Source organism: Rhinatrema bivittatum, chromosome 6 (assembly GCF_901001135.1).
Source record: "Rhinatrema bivittatum chromosome 6, aRhiBiv1.1, whole genome shotgun sequence".
Lineage (NCBI taxonomy): Eukaryota > Metazoa > Chordata > Amphibia > Gymnophiona > Rhinatrematidae > Rhinatrema > Rhinatrema bivittatum.
The window spans coordinates 142,876,740-142,890,820 of NC_042620.1; the positions used below are offsets into that span (position 1 = coordinate 142,876,740).

The 14,081-nt window shown below is 43.2% G+C and overlaps 1 protein-coding gene across 3 annotated transcripts in view; it reads left to right on the top strand.

The window, feature by feature from the left end:
* LOC115093775 (SAP domain-containing ribonucleoprotein-like) overlaps positions 1-9,837 on the top strand; it is a 402,230-nt gene extending 392,393 nt beyond the window's left edge. For all 3 annotated transcript variants that reach the window (XM_029606019.1, XM_029606015.1, XM_029606017.1), the window contains 2 exons: positions 9,160-9,240; positions 9,452-9,837. In XM_029606019.1, the coding sequence (XP_029461879.1) occupies positions 9,160-9,240; positions 9,452-9,493 (123 nt within the window). In that variant the 3' untranslated portion in view covers positions 9,494-9,837. The remainder of the gene's footprint in view (positions 1-9,159; positions 9,241-9,451) is intronic.
* Positions 9,838-14,081: the final 4,244 nt, after the last annotated feature.

The following is a 14,081-nucleotide window of genomic DNA, read 5'->3' on the forward strand; positions in this document are numbered from 1 at the left end:
AAAAAGGATGGGAGGCATCCCGTAAGACACGATTTGCTGGAACAATTGTGGTATTTTTTGGGTGACATATGTGACTTGGAGTTCGAAACCTGCTTTTTTCGCCTTGCCTTTTCACTTGCCTTCTTTGATGCATTGCATATAAGTGAATTGGTGGCAGCCTGTAAGCAGGACAAAGGGGGTATGGACATTCTTAATAAGAATGTGAAGCAATCAGGTCATGCGTTGAACATACTCTTCCCAAGTCAAAAACTGATCAAATGAGTAAGGACATAAGACTGGCACTCAGACAGCTCGGTAATCAGGTGATGTGCTCGGTCACAAATTTAGAGGCGTTCCTCACTATGCGGCCAACCGAGGGGGGGGGGGGGGGGGCATTTTGCTTATCCACGAGGACCAAGTCCTCCTTTCAAGGTTCCAATTTTCATCAGTCTTAAAGCTGGCCTTGGGCAGGGTAGGATTGGATGCGAGCAATTTTGGGATCCATTCTTTCCAAATCGGGGCTGCCACCAGCGCAGCCCAGGCCGGGTTGGGTAAAGAGGTGATACAACAGATAGGGAGGTGGCATTCCTCTGCAGTTAACTCATATGTTAGATTAGTTCGGACTCACATTTGTCTTCACAGCACCTAATGTATACATTTTTCTCCTGCTTTTAGAGGCACCTCCTAAGCTGGTACAGGTTTGGATTGTGGGACATTCCTTCATTCATTGGGCAGCCAGGAGGGCCTGCGAGTGTGCATATGGACTGCAATTCGGGCTGGCCACCCAAGGGGTGCGCATCACATGGATAGGGAAGTGTAGAATGTATTGGGGCCAGCTCCTACCTAGGTTACAGGCCAAGAGGGATTCCATGGCCACCCCGAACAACATACTTCTGTATCTTGAGGGTAATGATTTGGGGGTTATGTCTTGCTTACAATTGTTGCGGCAGGCAAGAAGGGACCTCCTTGAGTTAAGATTGCGGTTCCTGGGAGTATGCATTGTTTGGTCGGACATTATCCCTCAAATAAAATTCAACAATCAGAAGCTATGGGATCGGGGGCTGAAGAAGTTAGGCAAATTGGGGTGTGGATGTGGCGTATAGGGGGACGGCAGATACTGCATGAGTGGACTAACGACATTTGCCAAGGGATTGTACCTGCAAGACAAGATTAATTTGTCTGACATTGGTTATGACCTGTTTAACAATGACTTTCAGGAGGCCATCGAGGCAATTTTAACAGACATGGGGACAGCTGCAGCTGACATTGGTATTGGGGGAGCAAGAGACAAGAGTAGGCACTGTCACATGCCTGTGGCGGGTACCAGGCCAATTGGGACGTTATTGAACAGGTTGAAGCTGCCTCACAAAGACGGGTCAGCCGCGGGGCTGAAGAGAAGGCCATGTCACCTGAAAGGATGAGTAACACGCCCAGTATGTTTTGGGCTCCCTTGTTGGAAAATGCGAGGGGGGGGGGGGGGATCGGTCCTTGGGTGCGCCACCTTGCTGGTCCATGGCGGCAGATAAGGGGCCGTGGACCTGGATTCTTCCGAGCTATGAGGTATTGACCCTGTTACCAATTTTTTATATCTCATTTTGCTATCTTAAATAAAGCTGCGGTCTGTTTATTCCCAATTTGAATGCTGTCACACACACTTATTTCGGGGATGGGGTAAAGGTCTCTAGCTGCCCGGCTGGGCGCATATCCTGCTCATGCATTATCCTCTTGCACCAAGGATTTGTCTCCAAAAACATGTGGCCAGGAGGGAAGGGTTACGACTGCTGTTATAGTTGATTATTCAGTAATTAGGAATGTAGATAATTGGGTGTCTACTGGCCCAAGGATTGCTTAGTAATTTAATTTACTGGTGCAAATTTAGGAGACCTCATGTGTGACAAAAAGAATTTTAGCGAACTCTGGGGAGCAGATAACTGCCATGGTATATGCAGCCACAAGTGATATAGGAGGGTGCAGGAGGGAGGTTCTGTAAGCCAAATTTAGGGTTTTAAGTAAGAAATTGAAATCCAGGAACTCCAGCGTTACATTCTCAGAAATTCTCCCCATTCTACGTGCAGGAATGCAAAGGCAGGCTTAGGTTCTAGAGTCTCAATGTATGAATGAAGTAATGGTGCAGGGAAGAGGACATTAGATTAATTAGAAACCGGGGAGTATTTTGCGGAAGGGGGAGTCTGTTCCATTGTGATGGGCTCCACTGGCTGCTGGTACTAATGTTTTATAAAAGAGAAAGCAGCTTTTAAACTAAACCATAGGGGAAGGCTAGCAATCACTGAGGAGTGCATGATTTGGAGGAGTCTGTAAAAAATGCTGACATGGGTTAGCATTGTTTAAAAATATCACATTGGAAAAGAGATACCCACACCAGGAAAATTCTTTAGTGGTGATTGAGGAACTGAAGCAAATCACTGGGAAAAATTGAAGATGCAGTTGAGCAAATTGAAAACCTAGAGAGTAACAAATCAATAGGACTGTATACTATTCACCCCAGAGTTATGGAAGAACTTAAATAGAAAATTGCAAACCTGCTATTAGTAATCTGTAACCCATCATTAAAAATAGCCATAAAACCTGAAGACTTGGAGGCTGGCCAACATAACAGGAAAAGGATCTTAAAGTCTTGGACAATGCATTGAATTCCTTAGCTAAGGTGAAGCAACATTCAAAAAATCAAATAGAATGATTCTCAAATGAATGAAAAATTGAGAAAATCATAATGCAGTTCTGATCACTTCATCCCAAAAAAAGATAAAAGCGGAACTGGAAAAGATACAGAGAAATACATATGGGTGACATCACAGGATGGAGTCCTGTACGGAAAACCTTTCTGTCAAAGTTTCTACAAAGCTTTGACTGACACTGGCACACTGAGTGCACTGAGCAAGTTCAGCCTGCAATTATCCCTGTGAACCACAGGTGTCTCCCTCAGTCTTCTTTTTTCCGCTCTGCAGTAAGCATAGCGGTTAGGAGCTCTGTGAGAAATTCTAATACTTTTTCTTCACAGAAACATTTAAACTTTTACTTCATGAACACTTTTCCCTGCACGGGTCTCCCTTCGCGTACGTTTATTCGATGCTCGGTGAGTACTATGCCCTGTTTTTTCGGTCTGTTCCTGTCACCTACCTGGCCTGCCAACTGACTGTGGCCTTCCCTCTCCCTATGTTTTCAGTTAGCCACACATAGCCTGCAAGTGTCCCTCTGTGACACTCTGCCTGGTTATTAGTGCTAGTGGGACAGGGACTTCCATGGTTTCCGTTGCCGCCAGGGCCCCTGTCAATTTCAGGTCCTTCGATTTCCTCGGTACCCTCACGCAGTCGATGCCCCATCACTACCGTCGGTACCCCCTTTAGACCGTCCTGGATTCTTCAATGCCATCGGTACCCCTCCCCCTGCGGTACACTGATGCCATCTGTTCCTGCATCATTTCTATCAGTGCTATCCATGCTTTTCAACCATGGCACTGATTTTTCCTTCGGTTTCATCGGTGCCATCATTGCCCGGATGGATGCCATCAACACATACCTTTGTCTTGTCGGTGCCATCCATGCCCGAATCGATGCCACCGTCGCCCAGGGCACGTCCATCGATGCCAGGTCATTTCCATTGATGCCAATGTCCATGGCATCGATGCCCAGGTCAATTCCACAGATGGCATCCATGCCAAGATCGATTCCATCGATGGATTCGATGCCCAGGTCGATGGCATCAATGCCGAGGTCAGTGGCATCGATGCCTGGATCGATTCCATTGGTGGCATCGATGCCCAGGTCAGTGGCATCGATGCCAATGTCGATGCCATCGATGCCAAAGTGGATTCCATCGACGCCATTGGTGGCCGAGTCGATCCAATCGATACCGTTGATGCCCATGGTCATGCCACCGATGCCCTCTACGCCCACGTCGTTTCCATCGGTGTCTTTAATGTTCCTATCAATGAGGTCATCAACTCCGTCGATGCCGGTATCATTTTTCCAATGCTAACGATGTTTTTTTTGATTATTCGATGCCACATCATTTCCATAGATACGCCGATTCCGGCAGTGCTTCCGTCATTATCATTGCTCTGCCCGGGTCATCCTCGTTTTTTTCTTATATATTTTTGACGATATCCTCAAGGCCGCTTCGGCAGTCATCGACATCGTCAATACCGACATAGCACCTCCACGTAATGCCCTCGCCTAAACACAGTGCTCCATGCTTTGGGTTCTTATTAAAGCCTCGTATTTGCCTACGACACTACATAGTGCCAGGAGCAGTGCTGGCATGCTGACAGTCCATCATCAGTCGCCATCAAAGACAGCGAGGGCATCCATCTTGGCGCTGGGGAAAGACCGGGCCGAGCACCGTGGCATGCATCGACACCGACACGGTGACCGTCTGCCACCGGATGGCATCCAGCACATCGGTGCTATCCTTTTCGGTGCTGGAGAACGCCCGGGCTGAACAACATCACCACTGCCATCGCCACTGTTCCGCACAGTGCTGGCAGTCCTTGGTGCTCCAGAAACACCGGAACGAGTTCCGAAGGATTCTGCACTGGCGTCACGAGACATCGAGCCACTGCGACGAGGGCCGGGTTCACCAGCTATTAATTGGCTCCCCTGTTCCCAAGGCGTGCCCCACCAACATCGGAACGGGATTGTGGCCCTCTACAAAATTACTGTGGTAGCGCCAGCCACGCTCAGCCTGTCTCCTCTATACCTGCGCCACCATACCAGGCATCAGAGTTGAGACGGGCGTCTACATCTGACAGGCTACCTCTCGATGACTCCTGAAATCCACGGAGCCAGCAATCTTCACCAGCTCGTCCTTCAGCGATCCACATCAAATGGTAAGTACCCGCTTCTGCGGCATTCCCACTGAGATGTGTTCTCTAATTCGGGCCACATGATTCGAAAAGTTCTAGGTCATGTACCTTTCAAGAACCATATTAATGTCACATATCGCTATGTCAGCCACAATACCAAGAGAACCTCTCTATCATTTCTTTGGGATTGCATCAGGACATCCTCCCATTTTCAGCAACGGGGCTCTGCACTGATTAATACTCTGGCTTCTGGTTCCTAATTCAGAAGCAAAGTTCCAGATGCATTCACTGATCTGCTAAACACGAGATCCAGCAAATACTACCTCAAGTGCAAGCCACCTCGAAGCCTGACGACAGGTCTCGATGTCTCCTTGTACAGCACACAGAAATGCGGGTAAGACTTTACCGCTCACGCTCCCATGGAAGGTTACATGATATCCAGATTACATCAGCCCCTCCATTTGGACACCTCCTGTTCTCCCAACTGGCTGGATATCAGAGCGGCCACCCCACTTTGTACCAAGGTTCCCGGTACACTCCCCCAGACGCTAAAAAGCGCAGGGGGGGCGGATTGGGGAGTTTTAATTACATTATTCTTTCTTTCAACAGAAAGTAGTTACTCTCCACCCATCCTGGACCTCAGAAATACCAACTTTCTTCAGAAGGCACAGGTAAAATGGTATCTCTCATCACCATGCTTCCATATCGCAGTAAGTACATTACCTCTAATCTTTCTATGTGCTTCATGGTGAGTCAACAATATTACAATCCCAAGCTCTGCCGGTTGCACCGGCTTCGGCAACTGGGGTATTTCATTGAATCACTATCGGTAACTGCTGTTTCTCTATGGAGTGCAACATCATTCACGCTTTCCTTGCATGGACAGCTGCATAACCACAGTCAGTCCATGCAAGGAGTTCTAACTTCTTCATGACTCACTATAAATTTACTATCTGGGATTACTGTCACTGCCACAAATCCCTTATACACTTCTGGACATCACAGTCACAATGACCTTCCTGTCCAGCAACCGCGCAGACATTCTAATAAATTCCTACATGTCCCTGCGCACATATTCCATAACCTCAGCCCCTCAATTCTTCATTGTCAGGCTATGGGTTTTTTCACTATGCACTTTCCTCATAGATCCAAAACTGCTATGGGTTAGATTCAGTGAAATTCCATTATCAGTGGGTCTAAGCTGTTCATCCGCTTTTGTCCCTCATCTATATTGCAGATCTATAACCAAAACATAGTCTGATCCTGCTCATGCTCACATTTACTCAGGGTTGTAAGTTTGACCTAAAATCTTCTCAACCCAATATGTGTCTATTCTGCTCCAGGCACAGTTTTACATAAACTTCCTGGAGCTTGTAGCCATGAGTTATACCCTTATGCCTTCCAATACTGCCTCTGCAACAAATCTTTGTGCATACAGACAGCCAACATAGGGACAAATACTTTCCAGCACACAAGCACGCACAACCTCTTAGCTGCTCTGCAAGGAAGCTGCGCAGCTCTACCCTTGGCTCTTGCTCACTCTATGCATCCTCGGGCCACTTATCTAAGAGACTTACTGAACGCACTAACAGACCTTCTCCATATAGGTTCCATCCTCTAGAATGGTCTCGGACTACATGAGTGGCGAGAAAAATCTTCTAGCGCTGAGGTCAACCGAACTTGCCCTCTGCGTCCGAATCAAACCATACGGTGCACAGATTCTACTCCCTTCACATGTTTCCAGTGCGTTCCCATGGATGCCTTTCTTCCATCAAGGGCCTCTTAAATGTGTCTCTTTCACTGCCTCGCATAGCCAGCACTCTTCTAATGCTGAACCGGGACGGGGTTCACTGTTCCTCAGACCCACGTCCTGGCCAAGACCAGTATGCTTCCCATACTTCTCAATCTATCACACCAGTAATCAATTCGCCTTCTCACCAGTCAGTCACAAATCGTAGACTCACTGATGTTCTCAGGTACTGGTAGCGTCACAAAACCTTCCACACATAAATCCTACCATTCAAAATGGCATGATTTACCACATGATGCATACAAAAGGGTATTACCCTTTTTCTTTTTTCTACACCACTCTTCTCTTGCTCCCTCGGATTCTGCTCCCCAGACATCCTCCACATAGGTACACCTCTGTTCCAATTGGTGTATCGTTTGGGAGTGGGGATACCCGATTAACGGTAAACCCCTTCTGAGTCAGCTTACCATGGATTATCCACTGATCAAGCCACCTCTATTTTCACTAGTCACGGAACAGAACCTATATTTCGTGCTTATAAGTCTCATACGTTCTCCGTTCGAGTCTTTCCATTCCTCTCATTTCAGTTTGGCATGGGAAATTCTTTCCTTCATAAATGTCATTTCTGCCAACAGGGTCAATGAGTTACACACCTTGTTACATACTCATCCAACCCTGCGTTCCTCCGTGACCAAGTGGTTTTACGTATTCAACTTCATATCCTTCTTAAGGTAGACGTTGCATCTCATTTTACTCAGAATATACTCTGCCCATTTTTCCCAACACCTCTCTCTCACCAAAGCAAGGGTTTTTCCACTCCTTGGACAGTAATAGTGCACTTGCATTCTATGTAGATCGCATTACACTCCATAGGAATTCCACCTAACTCTTTCCTTCTGTGCAAGAGTCAAGCTGCAAGTTCCAGTGGGCAAACAGACCTATTCCTCCTAATTGACGATCTGTATCTCTTTTCCTACCAACAAGCAGGCATTTCACTACAACACTGTGTGTAACCACACTCTGTTGCGTCCGACCCAGCCTCAATAGCTTCCCCTCGGCCGCTGCTGCTTGTACATATTTATCAGGCTGCAACCTGGAGCTCTCTCCATACCTTCACAGCCCATTACTGCTTAGATACGACTAGCCAGCATGCTCCATGTTTGGCCAGTCCGTCTACTCTTATTCTTTTCGGTTTAACTACCCAGCATCCTTCCACCAACCCGTTACGGGTTTCAGGATGCCCTCCGTTCCAAATTCCACCCCCATCATTGCGCCTTTTGCGCGTCTTGGGTGCATTTGGTGCACTATCGGGCATTCTCAGCTCGGTACTCACCCATATGTGAGGATTACCATCCTGCTTGTCCTGTGAGAAAGCAAGTGATGCTTACCTGTAACAGGTATTCTCACATGATAGCAGGATGTTAGTCCTCACGAAACCCACCCGCCACCCCGCGGAGTTGGGTCTGTATACGTTTTTACTTTTATTTTAGTTTTGCTTGCACTTTTAGCTATAAGACGAAACTGAGGGAGACACCTATGGTTCACAGGGATAATTGCAGGCTGAGCATGCTCAGTGCACTCAGTGTGCCAGTGTCAGTCAAAGCTTTGTAGAAACTTTGACAGAAAAGTTTTCCGTTCAGGGCTCCATCCTGTGATGTCATCCATATGTGAGGACTAACATCCTGCTGTCCTGTGAGAACACCTGTTACAGGTAAGCAACACTTGCTAGATTAAATGTTCCCTTTAAACAGGTCAAGTCTCTACAGCTTGGAGAAGAGGTGACTGAGAAGGATTATGGTTGAGGTTTATAAAATCATGAATAGGATGGAACAGATAAATAAGAGACTTTTTACCCTTTCACGTAGTACCAAAACCAGGGTACACGACATGAAATAGATAGATTTAGCACAAACTGGAGAAATATTTTCATGTAGAACATAATGAAGCTGTGGAATTTGTTATCAGAGAATGTCTTTAGAGTATCTTGTATAGCTGAGTTTAAAAGAGTTTAGTACAGGTTCCTGGAGGAGAAATCTATGAATCATTAGTCACATAGATTTGGGATTATCGTTGAGAATAAGCAAAAAAGAACCGAATCTAATCTTTTTGGAATCTTCCAGTTACTTGACAGTGATTGGCCATTGTCTCAGACTGAATGCTGGCTTTTGTTCTGACTTAGAATTGCATTTATGTTTTCTAGTTATATGAAAATTCTTCAAAGTAGTATTCACAAAGGAGTCTGGAAGTATTTTGTGCTGTTTAACAAACTCCAAATAATGCTACTTGCTCCTCTTGTCTTCAGAAGGAAGGGATACGCCTAGTATTTTTCTTATGGTAATGTCTAATGGATTTGCAAAGAACACTGGAAAAGCCTTTGAAAGGAAGTGTGTCCTATTTTGGCCACCAGAGATTGCAGAAGTATTTTGTCTAAGTATGGGAGGGGATATAAGAGAAAAATGGAGTATTGGAAGTGCTGCGCATAGTGGACCTAGAACTGGATAAGACAGGGAAGGGTAACCTTCCAAGGAAAGATAAACAAAATACCATTTAAAGAATCATCCTGCTTTGATTTGTAACCATTCTTTTTAACTTTTATTTTTAACTCTAGGAAGATATTAACCGGATAAAGAAAAGAAAGGAACGCTTTGGGGTTATTTTGCAGCCTTTATATATACTTGATGGTCTTGAGGTAATGTGCTAAATGTTTTATAAGTTGATAACTTTTTATTTAAAATATTTATTACCCACCCTTCCATAGTTCAAGGTGGTATACAGAGTGTACATACAAAAAATATATATCATATAAAACAATCTTACATAAAAACAACATGATAAAAGGATAAAACATTATATAAAATATATTAAAATGTTATATTATAAAAAGTTATTTGATATTTTAGGAGAAGAAAAGGAAGAGAGCAGAACGCTTTGGACTACAATAAGTGGTAATAGTCTCCCTTTGGGAGCAATAATAAAAATGTTCTAACCAAGGCTGTGATTTTCAAACTTCTTAAATCTTTATACTTTTTTTTTTTGCATATTGCTGATGGTTTTTCTGTTTATCACAACCATTGTATACATGTGAGATGTCTTCATCTTTTCCATGTTGATTGATCTGTAATTCATTTCTGCTATTGTCTGTTAACTTGTAGAAGATTGAGTATAGTAAATAGTTAACTATCACAGAATGCTGTCATTGTTGAAAGTTTCAGCTACAAAAATGTATGTTTTTCGTTTGGGTAATGTCTTGATACTTTTCTGCTTAGAATCTGTGATTATAATTAAAATACGGAAATACATTTCTTGTTGTGGTCTTTTGAATTAAGCATACATGACTACAGATGGAGACTTAAAGTAAATATGTAATTTCAAGCTCAATTGTGATTTAGTAATTTAAGTAAACCCTAACATTTTATTACTGTGGATTTGACACACTTTTAGTCAGTTATGTTCCCTTTCTGTACTAAATTTGATATAGAACAGTTGCCTTGCCAAAGCTGCTTTATATGACCCAACTGTTTTTGGAATACATCTGCCATAATTAGTTCAGGATGTGAAAGACTGGAGTCATTTCCACTCATAAAAAGGAAGTGAGTTCCAGAGGATTTCCCCTGGTAAATATGAGCTACTGTAACTGCGTTAAAACATGACTGAATTATTTAAGTAAAATGTAGAGGGGAAGTAGAGCATAATTAGTTTGAAAACGTAATTATAAGAAATGGAAATACAAACTTCTGCTTGCTATCACACACAACATTTTACACCTGTTAGTATTCTGTTTAGAACAGCTGTTTCTTTTGTCATCAGTAAACAGATGTAGAAAGTACTGGAATGTTTTAAAACAATTTGTTAATCCAGGCTGCTGCTAACAGACATTCTCACAAAATTAATTGTGAATAAATATGAACTTTATTTCATCTGTCTAAAATTATTCTAAACTTAGTTTCTAAAAGTATTGATATAGTTTGAACTAAATCAGAAATCTTTATTAGAAACTTGCATATCAGGAGCTCATATTGTAGTTTGCACTTAAAATTTGTATAGCTTTTATTTTATAAATGGAAACATTTTGTAAAATCACTATAAAAATGTAGTTAATATTGAAATTTCAGTCATGTGCTTTGCACCTACTAAAGAAAAGTATGCTCAGTGCAGTATTTTTGACTAGATGTTTATAAAATTACCCTGGTCAGTGCAAATTTTATATAACATTCTTTAAACTTAGTAACGAATTTGGGGCCTGATTTACCAAGGCATTCCTCCTACTCTGTATGTGGGAAGAGACCTTGATGAATCAGGCCATTGGTGGTAATGGTATATAAAAAGAATGTCCTACGAACTGAAACCTTGAAATATAACTGCACAAAAATCATTACTGAACAATCAAATTTTGTTTCATTAAGACTTAGTTTGTCTATCTATATCAACGGTTCTCAACTGGTGTGTCGCCAAACACACACAGGTGTATTGCCACACTTCCCGATCCCCCGCTGACCCAACTGTTCCCCTGCTCCAGCGAAATGGAACTCTTCCTCCACCTGGACTTAAAATGCTGATAGCCCAGGTGGAACGTGGGAGGAGAGCTAGAGTCAACGCCACCAGCAGGGTCTCTTCTTCCCGCCCTCATGGCCCAAAGAGGAAATGGTGTGCAGCAGCCGCATGCGTGGAAAGAAGAGACTATGCTAGTGCGTACAGCATTGGCCCGAAGAAGAGAGGCGCGACCTGAAGAAGAGCAGCGCGGAGCAAAAGAGGAGAAACAGCCCCCGCGGCAGATGGGAGTCCTTTCTTGAGGCCACGAGGGCTGGGAGTGGAGGAGACAACTGCTGCTACTGCTAATCCTGGAACTGGAGGAGGCTACTGCTGTCGCTAGGGAGAGAGAGTGAGTGAGTGAGCAAGCATATGTGTTTGAGATCGTGTGTCTGTGTGTGTGTGACAGTATGTATATAATTGAGTGATTGAAAGTGTGTGATTGAAAACCTGTTTGTGTGAAAGAGAGTTTGTGTGTGTGATTGAGATCTTTTGTGTGTGTGAGAGAAAGAGCATGAATTTAAGTGTATGATTGAGAAACCTGCCTGTGTAAGTGAGACAGAGATTGTGTATGTATGATTGAGCCTGTGTGTATAAGTAATTGAGAGAGCATGTGTGTCTGTGTGTGATTGAGAGCAGTGAGTATCGGGCCAATACAGTACAGCGCACTGTTAGCTCGCGTTTGGACGCGCATTTTCGATGCACTAGCTTTACACCTTATACGGTAAGGGGTTATAGCGTGTCGAAAACGCGCGTCCAACCCCCCCGAAACTAATAGCGCCCGCAACATGCAAATGCATGTTGATGGCCCTATTAGTTATTCCAGCGCGATACAGAAAGTGAAATGTGCAGCCAAGCCGCACATTTTAATTTCTGCCGGCACCGGGAAAGTGTACAGAAAAGCAGAAAAAACTGCTTTTCTGCACACCCTCCGACTTAATATCATAGCGATACTAAGTCGGAGGCCCCAAAATTAAAAAAACACACTGTGTGCGCGCCGGGAAAGCGGGCACTCTCCCGCAACTTTTACTGAATCGGCCTGTATGTGATTGAGAGCCTGAGTGTGAGAGAATGTGTGTGTGTGAGTGTGAAAAGACAGACAGCATGTGTGATGGGATTGAGTCTATATAAGTGAGAGAGAAAAAGCACGTATATATGTGTGTGATTGAGACACAGTGTGAGAGAGAGAACTTGTGTGACAGAGAGATGAGAAAGTTGCAAGCAAACCATCCCCTCCTCTTGCGAATTCAAAACAATCTCATGGCATCTGGATATCAAACATTCCCAGGTATGCAGAGCAAAGCATTTTTTTGTTTATCCTTATTTTTCATTATTGGGTCTTTGTGTCTGCTATGTTGAAATATTTTTTTAGTACCTAGAAATTTTTGATATGAGTTTAATTATTGGATATTTCATTCATCAGCTAATTTGAAATCTGTTAGTATGGTTTTACTATTGTTGATTTTATATTTCTTCTTTTGTTTTGAGGCCTGGTGAAGTTTCTCTTTTTCCTTTGTTATACTTCATACAGATCTCTGGCTTATTGCTGTTTCCAGTTCAGTTTTGGCCTGCATGTTTCTATTTATGCCTTATGGTCTCTTAATTCTTTGTTAGGTGAGGGTCTGTACATGTGACTGAGGAGAGGTATTCTGCTGGGGTGTAGTTTCTGTGTAGGGCTGTATAGCAGCCTGGCTTGGTCCGTTTTCCTAATAGGAGGTGTATTGGTGTCTTAAGGCCTGGTGTAATATTTTCAGTATTGCCTTTTCTTAGGTAAGGTGGTTACTGTTTGAATGCTGGAAATTGGTGTTTTGGTATGGGATGTTTACTGTTTATTCAGTTTCTGTTCAGAGTATTTGTCTTTCCCTTGTGTCATTCTTAACAAGAAAAATAATACTGTACCTTAATTTTTTATTTCCAACATGAACTGTAATGAGCAGTGTGTCATAAGTGAGCGTAGTCTGTCAAGTGTGTCGATGGGAAAAAGGTTGAGAACCATATGATTTTATCAACTGCAGTTCATTTAAAATGTGTGTGAATTTTAAACAAAGAAAAGATTAATGCTTAAAGCATCAAGAATATTTAGCTACAGATACTATATTTTAGCAATATTTGGTACAGATATTTAATATAGCAACATAAGTTAGGTTGAATTTCCATCCTATATAATGTTCTTAAACTATGACTGTGCATCACTGTATATGTTTCATAAACTTTAAAAAGTTTTACCATATTATTAACTTTAAAAGATGATTGAAAAAATACTGTTTAATTTCTGTAAATGCCCCTAACATCCGATTTGCTGAGAAGTCTTTGAAAGCAGAATGTTTGCAGGATTTGGGTATTCCTTAGGAAGAGAAGTGTACCCAATACTTAATGTGCAGTGCTTAAATATATATCATTCACTGTCAATTAAAAGTGCTTCTGCAAAATGATTACACTTAGAAATTTGAATTTTTCTGTAATTTGCCTAGACACTTGGCAGCATCCATGTTTGAAATAGTGTCACAAGTGACCAGTCATGAAGTGAGATCCAATTGATTTATGCAGTATACTCTTTGTGGCATCACAACCAGGACCTCTAATCTCAAGATGTTTCAGCAAGGGCCATAAAATTGGGGATCTCTAGGAGCCTTGTAGAGGAGAGAGGCAGTAACTAGCCACCTTCATACCCACTTGGCTTTTCTAGTCATTGGAAGAAAAGAGCCAAGCCACATTTTCTTTGTGCCACACCGGGCCTGACTGTTGCTTTGAATTGAGCAGCACTACAGTATCCTGCTTTAAGAGCAATAGTCTAGCTACTGTAAGCAGAGGAGAATAATTTGACTCTAGGCACGACTGCTTTATTCCTCTCCTTAGCCCAGATTGGCACAGTGGAATGGAGGAGGGGTGAATCCAAGGGAGTGAAGGCATTGCTGCAGGAAGATGAATAAGAGAATGTGTATATGTGAGGATTGACACCAATGTGTCAGAGGGGGAGATCTGGCACCAGGGGTGGTGAGAGAG